Genomic DNA, 17682 nt, shown 5'->3' with positions numbered 1-17682 from the left:
ATATTTAGATATTTATCCTATAAACATGTGATATGATGTGATTTGGTTGGTGGAGATACCCCTGCAATTTGAATTAATTTGGAACACCTCACCTTGACACGTGGCAAAATATAATTGGCCATTTAATGACCAATTTTTCGAGTGTACATGACATATGGCAATACCCGATTGGATAGAAATAAGCCACAAAAAATAATTTATAGGCCAATGATAATTTTAAGAATTAATTAAAATTCCATTGTCTACAAATGCCCCATCGAAACTTGTTCGCGAATGCCGAAGATCGAAGCAAGATTTGAACGGCAAGTTTCGACATTTTTTTTTTGAGAGCATGGTCGGAATTAATTTTCAAATGAGTCCATAAATAGACTAAACTTGGAGATTTAGTGGCTTAGTAATCTTCAAGTAAAGTCCAATGACTTAGTGGCCCCAAACTTCACGTGAAATACCACCAATGTATCCTCTAATGACCTCAATTTTCAACTAATTTCCAATATGAAATACCACCAATTAATCTCGAGACCGGATTAATTCATACCTTGTGTCTACTGTTGGAATAAAGCCCACGGATGGATTTACTCAAGGCTTTGTAATGCCATGACTTTTGAATCAATCATAAGATGGTCAATGCAAGGCATTTTAAGTTCCACGGCTGTATACATCATCTGGTGGGGCCAACGCTTCAAATTTCCAAGACCAAAAATGTTTCCCTGCAATGTCTATGCCATGGCTATATCACAAGTCCAATGGAGTAGCTACCCTGCTGCATGCAATGACTCCAATTCCCAATACGATTCTCCCGTGGCCCACGGGTCCTTCCTTATACTAGATGTGAGTGCTCACTCCCTGAACCGAATTGGAATTCTTTCCCATAGCAGATTGTTTGGCCGGTGCAATCCGCGAGGTCTTTTGACAAATTGGCTTCAAGTCAATAAAGTTGATTCCGAAAAGGACTCGACTTTCTCACAGATTCGTGTAAAAGAAAACTCCCTTCTCGGCTCAGATTCACACTAACCCTCTCCTATAAATAATCACGTCTAGGCCACGACTTTCGAACAAGTCCCTTTTTTTTTTCTTTCCAGCTATATCATCACGCGGCCGCTGTTGCAAGGAACAACCATCATCCGCTGGTTATACTCCAATAAGCACTTTCTTTCCGTTCGTCAGGTACTTCAGGATTTTTTGTTTTACCCGCAACATTAAGTTGTGAGTTTCGGTCAAGGCTCTCGCGTGTTTCATCGTCAGATGCCTTGAACATGATCTGCACTTGGAATTTTATTTCTCTATTCAACGTGTGCCTTTGACTTGTATCCTCAACATACTACAAGGCAACTTGGCCCTTTGATTGATCTACTAAAATGATGCCAAGCATGATATTTGAGATATTCCTTAGGGCCGAAAATTTAATCTCAATTTTCGTACCTTTTTTTTGTTTTTTTTTGTTCTCTTTTTTTTTTGTTCTTGTTTGTTTTTTTTTGTTTTTTGTTTTTTGTTTTTTGTTTTGTTTTTTTGTGTTTTTTTGTGTTTTTGTGTTTTTGTTTTTGTTTTTTTGTTTTTTTGTTTTTTGTTTTTGCTTTTGCTCATCTATTAGGACAATACCAAATATGATATTTGAGCAAAAATTTCCCTTCATTTTGCTAGAATTCTGACCTTAAGGTTTTTTTTTTTTGCCCCCCAAATATTCCTACTATACATGATTTCGATCTAAATTTTGTCAACTTGTCTCTTTGTAGACAACTGAAGCTGCGCTTGAAGAGGGGTTCGAACGATTCCGGGGATTTGAGAAGAGGCAACCAATTAGGTAATTTAATTACCAAGCTTCTTGCACGAATCTCCTGCATCCTCAAATAATTTCTTTTACAAAATTCCAACAATCATGCAAATTAAGGACTACGCCGTGCCACTGCCACATATTTCGCTGACGGATGAACGGGGAGGAACTCAATCAAAGAGCTTGTCACTACACGTTTACAAACCAGCAATCGGCCCACTCGCTGAATCCTTCATACCCCTCGAAGGATGTTTTCATCTTGAAGATTGGACTAGCAAGTGGACTAAGGAAGTGGTGGCACCGTCGACTTTGTGACGACCCCACCTCCCCCTAAGGCGTACCAAAGGGTTCGGCGGACCGCCTGCCCAGCTCTCGCCAGGACTCATTCACAAGCTCACGCGAATCACGTACATACATCCAGGAACCATAAATAACATCCACAGTTCAAGCTTATAATTTACATTGATACAAATCAAGATACAAAGTCTCAATACACAAAACTAGTTCAAAACGTATACAATCCAAGTACAACATGTTCCATTCGAGGAATAGCGCGAGTACAAGACCAAAAAGTCAAAAGTCAAAACAAAAGGCTACGCTAGTCTTTTACAAGTCTTACGCGTCACTCGTACCCCTGTAAGGAAAACAAAACTAACGGGGTGAGCCAAAGTTCAGTGATGTTCCAGATATCAAATTGTCCAGCAACAAGATAACAACAATGTAATAGTGAAATAGCGAGCAAACAAGTTCAAGTAAGGAGATAATACTTCAAGTAGTCAAGAAATGTATGGATCATGTTCACAAGTAAGGATACAGTTGCTCATGTCTCGGCTCCATCCCAGCTTGATCTAATAGTAGTTGACACTCCGTCAACTTTCAAGTAATAACTAGTCCAAAAGTAAGCTCCACTTCTCGCCAGTCTCCGTCCACCAATCAACCCCCTTCTCCGGGCCCGCACGCCACATGAAACACGGGTGGTAATACTTGAGTATACCTGGGACTGGTCGAGGAATTCCTCCAACGACGTTGCGTCCAACAAGAGATTAGGGACTGGTCGAGGAATTCATCCAACGACGTTGCGTCCAACAAGAGATTAGGGACTAGTCAAGGAATTCATCCAACGACGTTGCGTCCAACAAGAGATTACCAGGTCAGGGTAAGAGTCCTTTCCACCCTTAAGGTGTAGTACACTCCCCTGCCTAGTGATTAACACATGCAAGCAAGTATTCATGAAAACATTTCAAGCAAGTCACCACTCGAACGGCTAGTGTGATAAAGTACACACCTGCCCTAATAATTCACGCATATGGCATGCAATCATATTGGTCACGTATCAAGTACAAGTATCAAGTTCAATTCGGTATTTGAAAACACTCACCAAAATAGTGCTTCTAGTGCTCGTGTCTGGGTGGTACTCCGAGTTGGGAGTCCAAATCTGCGATAAAACTTATCTTGAGAACTTTGAAAATCAACCAAGGTTCGAAACTTAAGCGTTTCGTTCAATAAGAATCAAGAAATTGAAATTCACTTGAGAAATAGTCGTGAACTAGTTGCTCACTCTTCAAACTGAAAAATTTAATAACATGTTTGCTTGAAGATGACTTTTGAGTCAAAAGTGCAAGTAAAACGGTTTCATAGTGATCCATAGCGTGTTCTTAAGGGCACAAGTTCGGCCAAATCCTAACGTATAACCCTCGATAAACAAGTAGCAAAGGTTCCCGCTAGTTCAAGTGATATTCACTTAACCTTTACTCAAGTTGCAAATATAGTTTTCTAGTCCTTGAGTGTAAATTCGGGCAGCATGCCCTTTGTGTTTACCAAATTTTCCAGCCATTTAGGCTTCATTATTTTTCCTCAGTCACAACCCAAAGTCACACATATCATAATTCAAGTCAAAAGCCATTCCATAGGCTCATCATATCATAAGAATAAGAATCACAATAATAACAAGTGCAGAAATACAATCTAGCACAAGACAGATTTGACGTGTTTTCCGGAACGGCCATATCCGAAGCTAAACTTATCGGATTGAGGTGTAAATTATACCAATTCGAAGCTAAGATGAAGGCCTACAACTTTCATGAAGATCACTTATTCAAATTTCCAGTGTAACTTGGTCAAATTCTCAATTCCCGTAACCTGGTTTCAACTATTTGGCTAATCAACCGCACTGTACTTAAATGACCATATCTCAGTCTACCGAGGTCCGATTAAGGTGTTCTTGGCGGAGTTACAAAGCTAAGACAGGGAAATAAAACTTTTATGTTTTAACAAATGACTAAATTCAAACGGATTACAGTGAATAAACTCAACCAAAAGGACTAAACTGTCCACGCGGAACTCTGGAAAGTGACCCAAATCAGCAGGGGTATTTTCATCTTTTCACAAGCTACGTTACTCTGACTGAGCTGAAATTTTGTAGGCAATTATAAAATACCATTCTATACAACTTTCATGTTTTGACCTAAGGCCAATTTGGCCTCTAACATAGGGCTACAAAACCGGACAGAAAAGAGGGAAAAATTTTCCAGATTCTGGAATTTTCAATTTTCAATGCAACCTTCCTTGATTTCTTACTTCCAACACTACCAAAACCCCTTATATAACCTTAATTACAACATATATTAACCATATACCAAGTTGGGCAGCAAATCATCAAACCCTAGTTCATATAACCAAAAGGGGAAAACCCCCAAAACATGATAGCATCCATTATTCACCACCAAATTTGAGTTGCTAAGCTAATTTACACAAGATTCAAAAGATCAAAGACCATGATCAGATTTCATACCTCAAAGACAAGCTTGGATGAGTGATAATCAACCTTCTTGGAAAATTTCTGGTTCCCCTAGCTTCCCAACTCACAATTAGCACTTTGATCGGTTTGGAAATTTGATTTTCTCACTTGGTTTGGCTAAGATTCAAGAAGAAAGAATTTTTCTTTTGCTCTCCCTTTCTCTCTCTCTTTTGGTCGGCCAGCAACAGAAATAATGAAGGGAAAGTGCAGAAAATTGGTTTAAGAAGGTTAGTTGCTCACTTGGCCAAGAAACTCTAGGATGGCGACAAGTGTCGCCACCTCCACCTTTCATTTTTTTCTTTCTTTCCTTGCTATTTCTAGCCTCTAATTTTCGGTCAAACAAGCTGACAATTAAGAGGATATTTTGCTCAAATATCAATAAACTTGTATGGTAAGAAAGTGGTGGTCAATTGGTGCGTTCAATCGGTAGTGCGCGGGACCCGCCGGTTCGCGCCGTTTTTCTTAAAAACACACGTACTAGGGTTTTTACTTCCTATTCACTAACCTTATCTCATTGCTCCTAATCACGTATTATTTCTCACTTAAAAGTCACTTTTAATCACCAAATTGATCCTTGGTCAGTACCGAAAATTCATCCGGCGAAAAATCGCGAAAACTCTAATTTGCCCCAATCTTGAAAACGAAGAGTGAAACCCTACTTTCTAGGCTTGTTTGCACTTATTATGGAATAATTGGATAGTAGGGCTTTAATAAATAATAATTTCCAAATAAAAGGAAATTTTTAAGAAAACGTGAGGAATTTTCCAATTCCAGTGATTAAAATTAGGGTTTCAATTAAAATGTGAGAGATTTAAGAAAACCGGTTAGTCACAAGTAAACTAGGGTTTTTGACTAAAATATTAGGGTTTCTAGTCTTTTAAAACAAAATAAGGTTTTAAATCAAATCCGAAGAAATATACTTTAATATTTTCTTCACAAACAACCTCCTAATATTCGGGATGCTACAATCTCCCCTCCTTAAAAGAATTTCGCCCTCGAAATTCCAACGGGTACTAAGAGTCCTTCAAAGTCAGTCAGGTACTAGAAATCACTCCAATCCCTTATATATGACCTTATCATTTAGTAAAGAGCTAAGAGATAACCAAATAGAACATGCAAAAAGGGCTCAATTCACATAACTAGCCCTGAGTTGAAAGTAAAGTCTCAGATATTCGAAAAATTTAGAACATGGCTTAGCCTCAAGTCGAAAATTTCTCAAGTCGAAAATTTTACCCCTGGCGGTGCTTGGAAACACAACAGGCAAAGCCTCACCAGAGAGTTTTAGTTCAACCGCTACAGAGGAGTAGTAGCTGGTCTACAGCCACACAAATACGAATAAGTTCAAAAGCAAGGTCAAAACAGGGTTCAAACATATAAGTTCAAAAGTAGATTCAATTACTTCAAGTTCAAGAAGCACGGGTACGAATAAGAACTCACTCGACTAGCCTATACCCAGCAATTCACATTCTCAAACAGTCACCGAATTCAAATCCACATATAGGTCATATTACTCATGTGTAAAAATCAAATCAGATCCATTACATGTACGTAAGAGCACACTCGCCAAAACAAGTTCAAGTCCCAAATGAGCTCATTTTAGTCTGTCTCAGATAGTTCAAGTATTGCAAACCCCTTTGATCAGTCCAATAACAAGGTTAAATGTTAGAATCATCCACGCTTTAACCTTTTCCATCAAAACTCACCTCAAGTGCAATCAAGATACATACCCTTATTCTAACGCTTTTCACTATGTGATACCCAAGTACAAGAATCCACAACAAGACAATTCACAACTCGAGCCGGCCGGTCCCAAGAGTAAATCATCCATATTAGAGATTCCTACCTGGCATAACTAACTAAGGTCTCCAACAATAAATAATTGTTCCACACTTAACAAGTCAATCCCCATAGTCCAAGAACCCTCTCCCGGCACGAGCTCAATAGGAGCTCTGATACCATCTGTGACGACCCCACCTCCCCCTAAGGCGTACCAAAGGGTTCGGCGGATCGCCTGCCCAGCTCTCGCCAGGATTCATTCACAAGCTCACGCGAATCACGTACATACATCCAAGAACCATAAATAACATCCACAGTTCAAGCTTATAATTTACATTGATACAAATCAAGGTACAAAGTCTCAATACACCAAACTAGTTCAAAACGTATACAATCCAAGTACAACATGTTCTATTCGAGGAATAGCGCGAGTACAAGACCAAAAAGTCAAAAGTCAAAACAAAAGGCTACGCTAGTCTTTTACAAGTCTTACGCGTCACTCGTACCCCTGTAAGGAAAACAAAACTAACGGGGTGAGCCAAAGCTCAGTGATGTTCCAGATATCAAATTGTCCAGCAACAAGATAACAACAATGTAATAGTGAAATAGCAAGCAAACAAGTTCAAGTAAGGAGATAATACTTCAAGTAGTCAAGAAATGTATGGATCATGTTCACAAGTAAGGATACAGTTGCTCATGTCTCGGCTCCATCCCAGCTTGATCTAATAGTAGTTGACACTCCGTCAACTTTCAAGTAATAACTAGTCCAAAAGTAAACTCCACTTCTCGCCAGTCTCCGTCCACCAATCAACCCCCTTCTCCGGGCCCGCACGCCACATGAAACACGGGTGGTAATACTCGAGTATACCTGGGACTGGTCGAGGAATTCCTCCAACGACGTTGCGTCGAACAAGAGATTAGGGACTGGTCGAGGAATTCATTCAACGACATTGCGTCCAACAAGAGATTAGGGACTAGTCAAGGAATTCATCCAACGACGTTGCGTCCAACAAGAGATTACCAGGTCAGGGTAAGAGTCCTTTCCACCCTTAAGGTGTAGTACACTCCCCTGCCTAGTGATTAACATGTGCAAGCAAGTATTCATGAAAACATTTCAAGCAAGTCACCACTCGAACGGCTAGTGTGATAAAGTACACACCTGCCCTAACAATTCACGCATGTGGCATGTAATCATATTGGTCACGTATCAAGTACAAGTATCAAGTTCAATTCGGTATTTGAAAACACTCATCAAAATAGTGCTTCTAGTGCTCGTGTCTGGGTGGTACTCCGAGTTGGGAGTCCAAATCTGCGATAAAACTTATCTTGAGAACTTTGAAAATCAACCAAGGTTCGAAACTTAAGCGTTTCGTTCAATAAGAATCAAGAAATTGAAATTCACTTGAGAAATAGTCATGAACTAGTTGCTCACTCTTCAAATTGAAAAATTTGATAACATGTTTGCTTGAAAATGACTTTTGAGTCAAAAGTGCAAGTAAAACGGTTTCATAGTGATCCATATCGTGTTCCTAAGGGCACAAGTTCAGCCAAATCCTAACGTATAACCCTCGATAAACAAGTAGCAAGGGTTCCCGCTAGTTCAAGTGATATTCACTTAACCTTTACTCAAGTTGCAAATATAGTTTTCTAGTCCTCGAGTGTAAATTCGGGCAGCATGCCCTTTGTGTTTACCAAATTTTCCAGCCATTTAGGCTTCATTATTTTTTCTCAGTCACAACCCAAAGTCACACATATCATAATTCAAGTCAAAAGCCATTCCATAGGCTCATCATATCATAAGAATAAGAATCACAATAATAACAAGTGCAGAAATACAATCTAGCACAAGACAGATTTGACGTGTTTTGCGGAACGGCCATATCCGAAGCTAACTTATCGGATTGAGGTGTAAATTATACCAATTCGAAGCTAAGATGAAGGCCTACAACTTTCATGAAGATCACTTATTCATATTTCCAGTGTAACTTGGTCAAATTCTCAATTCCCGTAACCTGGTTTCAACTATTCGGCTAATCAACCGCACTGCACTTAAATGTCCATATCTCAGTCTACCGAGGTCCGATTAAGGTGTTCTTGGCGGAGTTACAAAGCTAAGACAGGGCACTAAAACTTTTATGTTTTAACAAATGACTAAATTCAAACGGATTACAGTGAATAAACTCAACCAAAAGGACTAAACTGTCCACGCGGAACTCTGGAAAGTGACCCAAATCAGCAGGGGTATTTTCATCTTTTCACAAGTTACGTTGCTCTGACTGAGCTAAAATTTTGTAGGCACTTATAAAATACCATTCTATACAACTTTCATGTTTTGACCTAAGGCCAATTCGGCCTCTAACATAGGGCTACAAAACCGGACAGAAAAGAGGGAAAATTTTTTCAGATTCTGGAATTTTCAATTTTCAATGCAACCTTCCTTGATTTCTTACTTCCAACACTACCAAAACCCCTTATATAACCTTAATTACAACATATATTAACCATATACCAAGTTGGGCAGCAAATCATCAAACCCTAGTTCATATAACCAAAAGGGAAAAACCCCCAAAACATGATAGCATCCATTATTCACCACCAAATTTGAGTTGCTAAGCTAATTTACACAAGATTCAAAAGATCAAAGATCATGATCAGATTTCATACCTCAAAGACAAGCTTGGATGAGTGATAATCAACCTCCTTGGAAAATTTCTGGTTCCCCTAGCTTCCCAACTCACAATTAGCACTTTGGTCGGTTTGGAAATTTGATTTTCTCACTTGGTTTGGCTAAGATTCAAGAAGAAAGAATTTTTCTTTTGCTCTCCCTTTCTCTCTCTCTTTTGGTCGGCCAGCAACAGAAATAATGAAGGGAAAGTGCAAAAAATTGGTTTAAGAAGGTTAGTTGCTCACTTGGCCAAGAAACTCTAGGATGGCGACAAGTGTCGCCACCTCCACCTTTCATTTTTCTCTTTCTTTCCTTGCTATTTCTAGCCTCTAATTTTCGGTCAAACAAGCTGACAATTAAGAGGATATTTTGCTCAAATATCAATAAACTTGTATGGTAAGAAAGTGGTGGTCAATTGGTACGTTCAATCGGTAGTGCGCGGGACCCGCCGGTTCGCGCCGTTTTTCTTAAAAACACACGTACTAGGGTTTTTACTTCCTATTCACTAACCTTATCTCATTGCTCCTAATCACGTATTATTTCTCACTTAAAAGTCACTTTTAATCACCAAATTGATCCTTGGTCAGTACCGAAAATTCATCCGGCGAAAAATCGCGGAAACCCTAATTTGCCCCAATCTTGAAAACGAAGAGTGAAACCCTACTTTCTAGGCTCATTTGCACTTATTATGGAATAATTGGATAGTAGGGCTTTAATAAATAATAATTACCAAATAAAAGGAAATTTTTAAGAAAACGTGAGGAATTTTCCAATTCCAGTGATTAAAATTAGGGTTTCAATTAAAATGTGAGAGATTTAAGAAAACCGGTTAGTCACAAGTAAACTAGGGTTTTTTGACTAAAATATTAGGGTTTCTAGTCTTTTAAAATAAAATAAGGTTTTAAATCAAACTCGAAGAAATATACTTTAATATTTTCTTCACAAACAACCTCCTAATATTCGGGATGTTACAGACTTTCTCCACTACATCGAGGGAAGAAGAAGTGGTCGTATTAAACTCAACACTTCACAATGGAGATCCAGAAATAGCCAAATTCACTCTTCCGTTCGTGGGATTCAATGTTGACAAAGCTATATGGAAAACCCCTTCGTCATTCTTCGGTGAGGCGTGCTTCACCTCCCATTATTGGGAGTGGGTTGAGGATATGCTTGGAAGGTATAAAGACATACTCACACGCGCTGGCATTTTTGAAGCCGTCTACGCGTCGAGATACTCCTACGACCGCTGTGAAAATATCTTACGAGCCTTCTTCAAATATTGGTGTCCTTCGACGAACACACACCATACGCCTGTTGGAGAGTTGTCCATCACACTTTGGGACCTCTATCGACTTGGTGGCCTTTCGATCGATGGTACGTTTTTTGATGAAGTTGTTCCTTCGGCGCGGGAGCTCCTCACTCGTGACAAAGAAGGGAAGCCACTTCTCCCCGAGAGTTGCAGGCACCTCTTTTCCGCCTACTACCACCTTTGGACGAATGACCAAGGGGTATGGATGAAGGACTGGATTCGCTTCTGGTTCAAAGGAGAGGCTAGGTATAGGGCTCCTCCGAGTAAAGCGAATAGAAGGAAGACCACATCTAAACCAAAAATGACTTACAACCCTTCTGGAAGTGTGGAGCCTTACGACCTTGCCGATACGAATGATTTCAACGCCCCTTTTGACACCCTGGGTATCCCAGGGTCTCTAAGAAAGGAAACCTATATCGCGGCATTCATAGCATGTTGGATTTACAAGTTCCTTTTGCCAAGCAAAAAGGTCGATCGTATTCGCCCGAGTGTCTTCAAGGTTGCATGCTTAATGGCCACATGAAAAAGATTTTGTCTTGCAATTCCCGTCCTTGCGAGCATATATCATGGGTTGAGGGAGATTGTCCACGCCCCTAACCTTGGAGAATGCGGGGTAACTTTTCCAATCCATTACGTCTATACTTGGATTGGCCAATACTTCGATGTCTATTACGAAAATCATCAAGTGAGTAGCCACCACGCGCGCATGACAAGATTTAGTGGTGAGAAAATGACAATATTTTATGGCCAATTGGAAGCTGAGGAAATCTTCAAAGAAGTGAACCCTTTGATGCTACCTAAATTGTGCTGGACTGAGAACGAAGAAAAGGCGTTGATCGATGACGGATCCTTATCATCAAGACTCACGAGCTACTTCATTAGTCAACGCTCTTGCCATTTAACTCTACGTAAGAACAATACTTTCATTATTGAAAAATATAATCCTTGCAAGTTCAGCAGACAATTCGGCTTCTGTCAGGACATCCCCAACAACTTGAAAGAGATCACTCACACGTATACTTTGGGTGAGGCTATTCAACTATGGGATTCCTCAGTTCGCAGGCAGACACGATCTCGGATGACTATACCCGCGCACAGGAAGCATCCATTGATCACAAAAGACTATGACGCCTGGTGGTCGACTCGGTCAAATAGTGTCTCTTCAACTTCCTTTAAATTCACGGTTAAGATCCCTCAGCAATCATCGAAAAAGGGTAAGATTACCTCCGCTAACGAGTCAGGGCATCATAATGGAGCTATAGAGATTGTAACGGGTCTTGTCTCATCCACCTTGCGAAAGAACAAAATTACTAGCAGTCCCTCGAAAAATATTGTCACAAAAAATAAGTCTTCCAAGGACTCTCGACAGGCCATCAAAGAGGCGCAACCAGTGGTTCCAGCGAAGAAGACGCCGCCCAAAGCTTCAAAATGCTTATTGACAACTCGCACTGAAGAAGATGTCGAAATTGAAACGGTGGACGATCGTGATTCTATCGAAGCTATAGAAAAGGAAGGAACTCAAGTTCAGGACATCGGATCTACTCAAGGAGGGGTCCATTCATTGGCGAGCGGTAGTAGTAGTCAAGATCGTCACTGGAACCGATCGAAGAAGAGGACATCTTCTGATTTGGAGGAGATTTCCTTTACACCACCGTCGGTTGAAGTGTCGCCACTTAAGGTAATCATCTCTCCATCCTTTTCCCTTTTTTTGTAATAATTTTAATTTTGGTTGTAACCTTTTTCTTTTCAGCCCCCGTTTCTTGAATTCCGTCAAGAAGGTGTTGGTAACAATTCATCACCCGAACTCGAAACTGATGATATAATCTCAAACAACAAAAGTGACGAAGTAGCTATCAGTACTCCAAGACAATTTGCCCCCAGTGGAGGTACCTCGTCAATGCATAAGAAGGAGCTGACTAGTTCACACGAAATTCGAAAAAGACCTAAGGTGGCATTGGTTTCAGAATTTCATGGCCAAAAGTTGATCCAGGCACATCGAAGAAAGTACTTGCAGAGCTTGTGGATGGATTTTCGCGGACAGATTCTTGACACTCCAATTGAGCAGATCTCTTCTTTAAAAGAGTGTGCAGAGAAAATTATTGCAGAAATCACAAGAACGGATCCCACCAGTGGTCTCTCTTTAAAAAACCACTTGATGGAATTGTTTGCCAAGGCGGAGGCATATGATGTTCTAGCATCTTTATCGTGGGAAGGGATGAGCAAAGAAACACATGCGGAACTTCTTTCCAAAGCGACCGTCCAACTCGAGAGAGTTAAAGCAAAGGGAGAAGAACTAACTTGTCATTTGCAAAGTCTTGAAGAAAAGTTGCAGTCCATCAAAGACAGGAAGAAAGTGTTGCAACAGGAACTTATCAACTTGGAGAAACAAAGCCTGGAAATCAGCTCGACTATCGATCAAAAGCATGAGACTTTCAAAGAGATCCAGACCGAAATAACCCAAGCGCATGATGAGCTATCTTCCATTGAAAATGCTAGCATCTTGACTGATGACGCTGTGAAGGAACTTGACGACATGAAGACTGCACTTGAATCATATAAAGTAGCTGTAGTGGAATACAAATTTGATATTTAGAGTTTCCACCGTGTTCTTTTTTTTCTTGAATTCTTTTGTCATTCATTTTTTTTTTCATGTAATGAGTCTTTTTTTTAATAATAAAATGCTTTTCATTTCTTATCTCTTATTTTTTTTAAAGAGAAAAGAACTCAAATGGAGCATTTTATTTATTTTTTTTATATATTTTTTTGTTGGAAAGAGACAATTCCTTTTCTCTTTTTTTTTTTATTTTACTTTTTGCAAGGGACAAGGATTTGATTTGAAGTGGTGTAACTGAACTTAGAAGTTGCCCTCCAAGCTGCCTACGTATCCCAACAAGGGGAATCAAGTCACACGTAATTCCTGCCGTTCACATTTTAACCTCATGCGGGACAGGAGTATCTATTTGTTTACCACCTTAGACTTGGTGGAGTGTTTCAGCAGTTTAACCACATACTACACTATTGGTGGTTGCCATCCACAGTTTTAGCTCATGCGGGCCAGGAGCATCTATTTGTTTACCACCTTAGACTTGGTGGAGTGTTTCAGCAGTTTAACCACATACTACACTATTGGTAGTCGCCATCCACAGTTTTAGCTCATACGGGCCAGGAGCATCGCGCGGTTCTGATTACGCATAGTATCTTTTTAGGTACTTGCCATTGATGGGGCCAACCCTTAATCCATTTTCAGCAACCAACTTGTATGAGCCATTTGTATATACTTCTCGAACGACGTATGGACCATCCCACTTAGGAGTAAACTTTCTTTGTCCTCCATGAGTGAGAATGATTGGTCTCCGAACAGCGAGTACTAAATCTCCAACCTGGAAAAAGCGTGGCTGGACATGTTTATTGAATGCTTTTGAAAGGCGGGCTTGATAACACTCAATCCGTTGTTGGGTTTCCAATCTCTTTTCATCGAGTGCTTCTAACTCCTCGAGGCGAAGACGGACATTATCTTCTTCACTGAGCCCTTCTTGAATTGCAATTCTTAGCGAAGGTATTTGACACTCAAGCGGAAGAACAGCTTCAACACCGTAAACAAGTGCGTATGGGGTTGCTTGCGTGGGAGTTCGAAAAGTAGTTCGGTATGCCCAAAGTGCTTCTCCAATTCGAAGATGCCAATCCCTTCTCGATTTATCCACGATTTTCTTCAACAGATTACATAAGGTCTTGTTGAATGCTTCAGCGAGTCCATTTGCAGCGGCATAGTACATGGAAGATTTGTATTGTTTGAAATGAAACTTTTCGCAAAACTTGTTCATTGCTATATTGCAAAAAAGTTTACCATTATCGATGATGATATAACGCGGGACTCCATACCGATAAATGATGTGCAAGCGAATGAAATCTACTACATTCTCCTTTTTGACCTCTTTTAGGGGGACCGCTTCAGCCCACTTTGAAAAATAATCTGTCGCCTCCAAAATGAAAATGTGTCCGCCAGAAGGCTTTGGAAGTGATCCAACTATATCCAAATCCCAAGCATCGAACGGCCAAGAAGCCACAGTTGGGTGCAATAGTTCCGGAGGTTAATGGATGAAATTGCCATGAAATTGACATGCTTGACATCTTCTAGCAAAGTCAATGCAATCCTTTACCATTGTTGGCCAGTAGTATCCCATTCTTTTAATGCGAGAGTGTAATTTCGGGCCAGACTGGTGAGCATCGCATATCCCAGAGTGAGCCTCCTCTATTGCTTGCATGGCCTCATCTTCTCCAAGACATCGTAGAAACACCCCATCGAATGACCTTCGGTAAAGCGTCCCTTTGTAGTAAATGAAACGTGGTGCTCGACGACGTATATCAACCATTTTCTTAGGATCTTCTGGTAACTTCCCATGATTAAGATAATCAATGATGAGGTGACGCCAATCCTCCTTTTCGATCTCATGGACAAAAATATGATAAGTATTTTCTTCCTCACCATCACCTTCTTCGTTAAACATCGGAGGTATGACCCAATTCTGACATATTGAAATTTGATTTCGATGAGAAGGTAAAGTGATCATGGACGCCACTCTTGCCAAAGAGTCAGGTTGTTGGTTGAAATTTCTAGGAATATGTTCTATAGTGACACTATCCAAATATCCCATGAGTTGTCTTGCATACTTATAATACAGGATCAATTCAGGTTTCTTGACATCATAAATACCAAGAAGTTGATTTACCACCAATTTTGAATCACTATAGACTCTAAGATGCAACTGCTTCATATCTACAGCCGTTTCAAAATCAAGAATCAACGCCTGATATTCGGCCACATTGTTTGAACATCGGCATGTTAAAGTGAAGGAGTACGGCAATACATCTGCTTCAGGAGTATAAAAGACAACTCCCGCACCAGCTCCATCACGGTGAGTAGCTCCATCGAAATACATTGACCACGGGGATTCAACCATAAACACTTCTTCATCGGGGAGTTCATCAGTCAACTCCCACTCGGCAGGTATGGGATGATCGGCTAAAAAGTCTGCCAATATTTGTCCTTTAACAGCCTTCGCAGGTACATAAATAATTTTGAATTGTTGAAACTGGCGGTACCATCTCGCGAGCCGATCAGACAATACAGGTTTTGCCATCACATATTTAATGGGATTAGACTTAGATATGAGTCGAATAGTGTGTGCTTGAAAATAATGTTTTAGCTTCTGAATGACAAATATAAGTGCCAAGCACAACTTCTTGATGGGTGAGTAATTCAACTCATTAGGTGTCATCATCCGACTCAAGTAATACAGCGCATTCTCCTTACCTTCATCATTTCCTTGAGCAAGTAAGGCCCCAACCGATCGTTCTTGAGCGGAAATATAGAGAATCAATGATTTTCCTGGGATGGGTGCGGCCAATACTGGGGGATTCATGAGATACATTTTGATGAGAATATAAAGACCAAAACCCATTCAAACACATGGGGAATTGGAAGATTCAAGTGAAAACTAGTTGATTGCACGAATGCTTGAGTTTAGTAGGATTATTTGATTTTCCTCGTTGATTTTGGTTATTTCTCGTTTTAAAAAGTCTAGGTAATTAAGATAGTTTAATTGCGGCCCATTTGTTAGTAAGTAAGGCCCAAAATCTTTCTTAAGTATGTAGGGTAGTTTGGTCAACTTTTGGATTAGGGTTAATGCTTGTAAGGGCTATAAATAGCCCCACTTCCTCTTTCTTTGGGATCAATTTTTTGGCTATTAAATACAATTAGTGAGTTTTCACTTTCTCTTTGGCAAGAGAGTTTCCTTTGAATACTTGAGAATCTTCTCAAGTTATTCACTCGAACTTATCAATCGAGTATCTCCTTGATTGTGGCGTTCTACTACCTCCAATTTGGTTCGTTAATTCGAGTAGTGACGGGTTGAAATAATATCAAAATTGTTCGTGACTTCTAGGGATTAGTTGGGTCAAATTTCCGCTGCCTAAGCCATGGTGTTTTGGTTGTCTAGATCGAGGTTTCACATCAGTTGGTACCAGAGCTAGTCGACAACCACCAGGTTTTATCTTTTTTTTTTCTCTTCGTTTATTTCGAGTCATATATGTTTATCCCAATCTGTTCGTTTGTTTAGAACCAAAAAAAAAAAAGTCATTGTTCACCGGTACTATTCACTGACACTGTTCATAGTTACTGTTCATCCGAATACAAATCTGTCTAGCCTTGTTGTTTGTGTTATCCAACTTGTTTACTTAGTTTTCAAAACTGAATTTTGGCAAAACTTGTTGGAATTTTGTGAATCTTGAAGAGAACTTACAATATTCTTGAGCTTCTTGCATTCTTGATCACAATTTTGAAATTTCTGAAGTTCCTGATAACTTCCTTGAAAGTTCTTGAAAGATCTTGGAGTTCTTGGTAGTTATTATTTGTGGACTTCCTTGTTTTGTGTCATGGTTGATAGTTGTAGTAAAAAAAAAAAAAATAGAAAACAAAAACGAAAAGAAAAAGAAAGAAAAGAGGAATCGGTTGGCAAAAAAAAAAAAAAAGGAAAGGAAAGAAAGTGGCAACTGAATTGTTTTGAATAGGGAACCAAATTTGATTTGTGCAATCTTTCTTGGAGTAGAATTTGGAAGTTACCAAAAGTTGTTTCAAGAAGATTACCAAAGGTTGTTTCAAGAAGGTTACCAAAAGTTGTTTCAAGAAGATTACCAAAAGTTGTTTCAAGAAGGTTACAAAAAGTTGTTCAAGAGGAAAAGAATTTTCAAAGGGTTTCCAAAAACTAACCTGTTTCCAAAATCAATTAGGAAATTAAGTAAAACACTTGGATAACTCTTTGTACTCACTTGGACACTCTCTCTCCTACCTTTTTAGAAAACTTTCCTAAATTCTCTCATCCATTTTTTTGGAAACTTTCCTATATTCTCTCATCCATTTTTTAGGAAATTTTCCTAAACTCTCTCATCCATTTTTTTTGAAAACTTTCCTAAATTCTCTCATCCATTTTTTAGGAAACTCTCCTAAAATTCTCTCATCCATTTTTAGGACCTTTCCTATATTCTCTCATCCACTTTAGGAAACTCTCCTATATTCTCTTCCTAGATTCTAGGAACACTTTCCTACATTTTCTCCTACATTCTTGTGATTACACTTGTGGAAAGATTGGTAACGGTTGTTGGACTTGAGCAGCATTTCTCAACTACCTAACCCAACAGGTAAAGGTATTTGGTAAGTCCATTAGATTGACATCCATATACACGAGTGCGAGTGGATACACGTAAGGGAGCGTGAAAGGCAATATCTTCGGTTTCGTTGCTAACTTTTTGCAGGTTCTCTCATACGTCATGGCGAGTATAAAACGCATAAAAGCTAGCCCACAACATTG

General features: G+C 39.6%; 2 protein-coding genes across 2 annotated transcripts; both read right to left on the bottom strand.

The window, feature by feature from the left end:
* Window positions 1-13503: 13503 nt before the first annotated feature.
* On the bottom strand, window positions 13504-14139 carry LOC140010642 (uncharacterized). Its single transcript, XM_072057949.1, has one exon. It carries the CDS (start codon window positions 14137-14139, stop codon window positions 13504-13506), a length of 636 nt encoding a protein of 211 aa, XP_071914050.1.
* Window positions 14140-14406: 267 nt separating this feature from the next.
* Window positions 14407-15747, bottom strand: LOC113699794 (uncharacterized). The gene has a single exon (XM_027220140.1). It carries the CDS (start codon window positions 15745-15747, stop codon window positions 14407-14409), a length of 1341 nt encoding a protein of 446 aa, XP_027075941.1.
* Window positions 15748-17682: the final 1935 nt, after the last annotated feature.

This window comes from Coffea arabica, chromosome 7c (assembly GCF_036785885.1).
Source record: "Coffea arabica cultivar ET-39 chromosome 7c, Coffea Arabica ET-39 HiFi, whole genome shotgun sequence".
Lineage (NCBI taxonomy): Eukaryota > Viridiplantae > Streptophyta > Magnoliopsida > Gentianales > Rubiaceae > Coffea > Coffea arabica.
The sequence above is the reverse complement of the archived record's forward strand: the minus strand, read 5'-3'. Positions and strand labels throughout refer to the sequence as shown.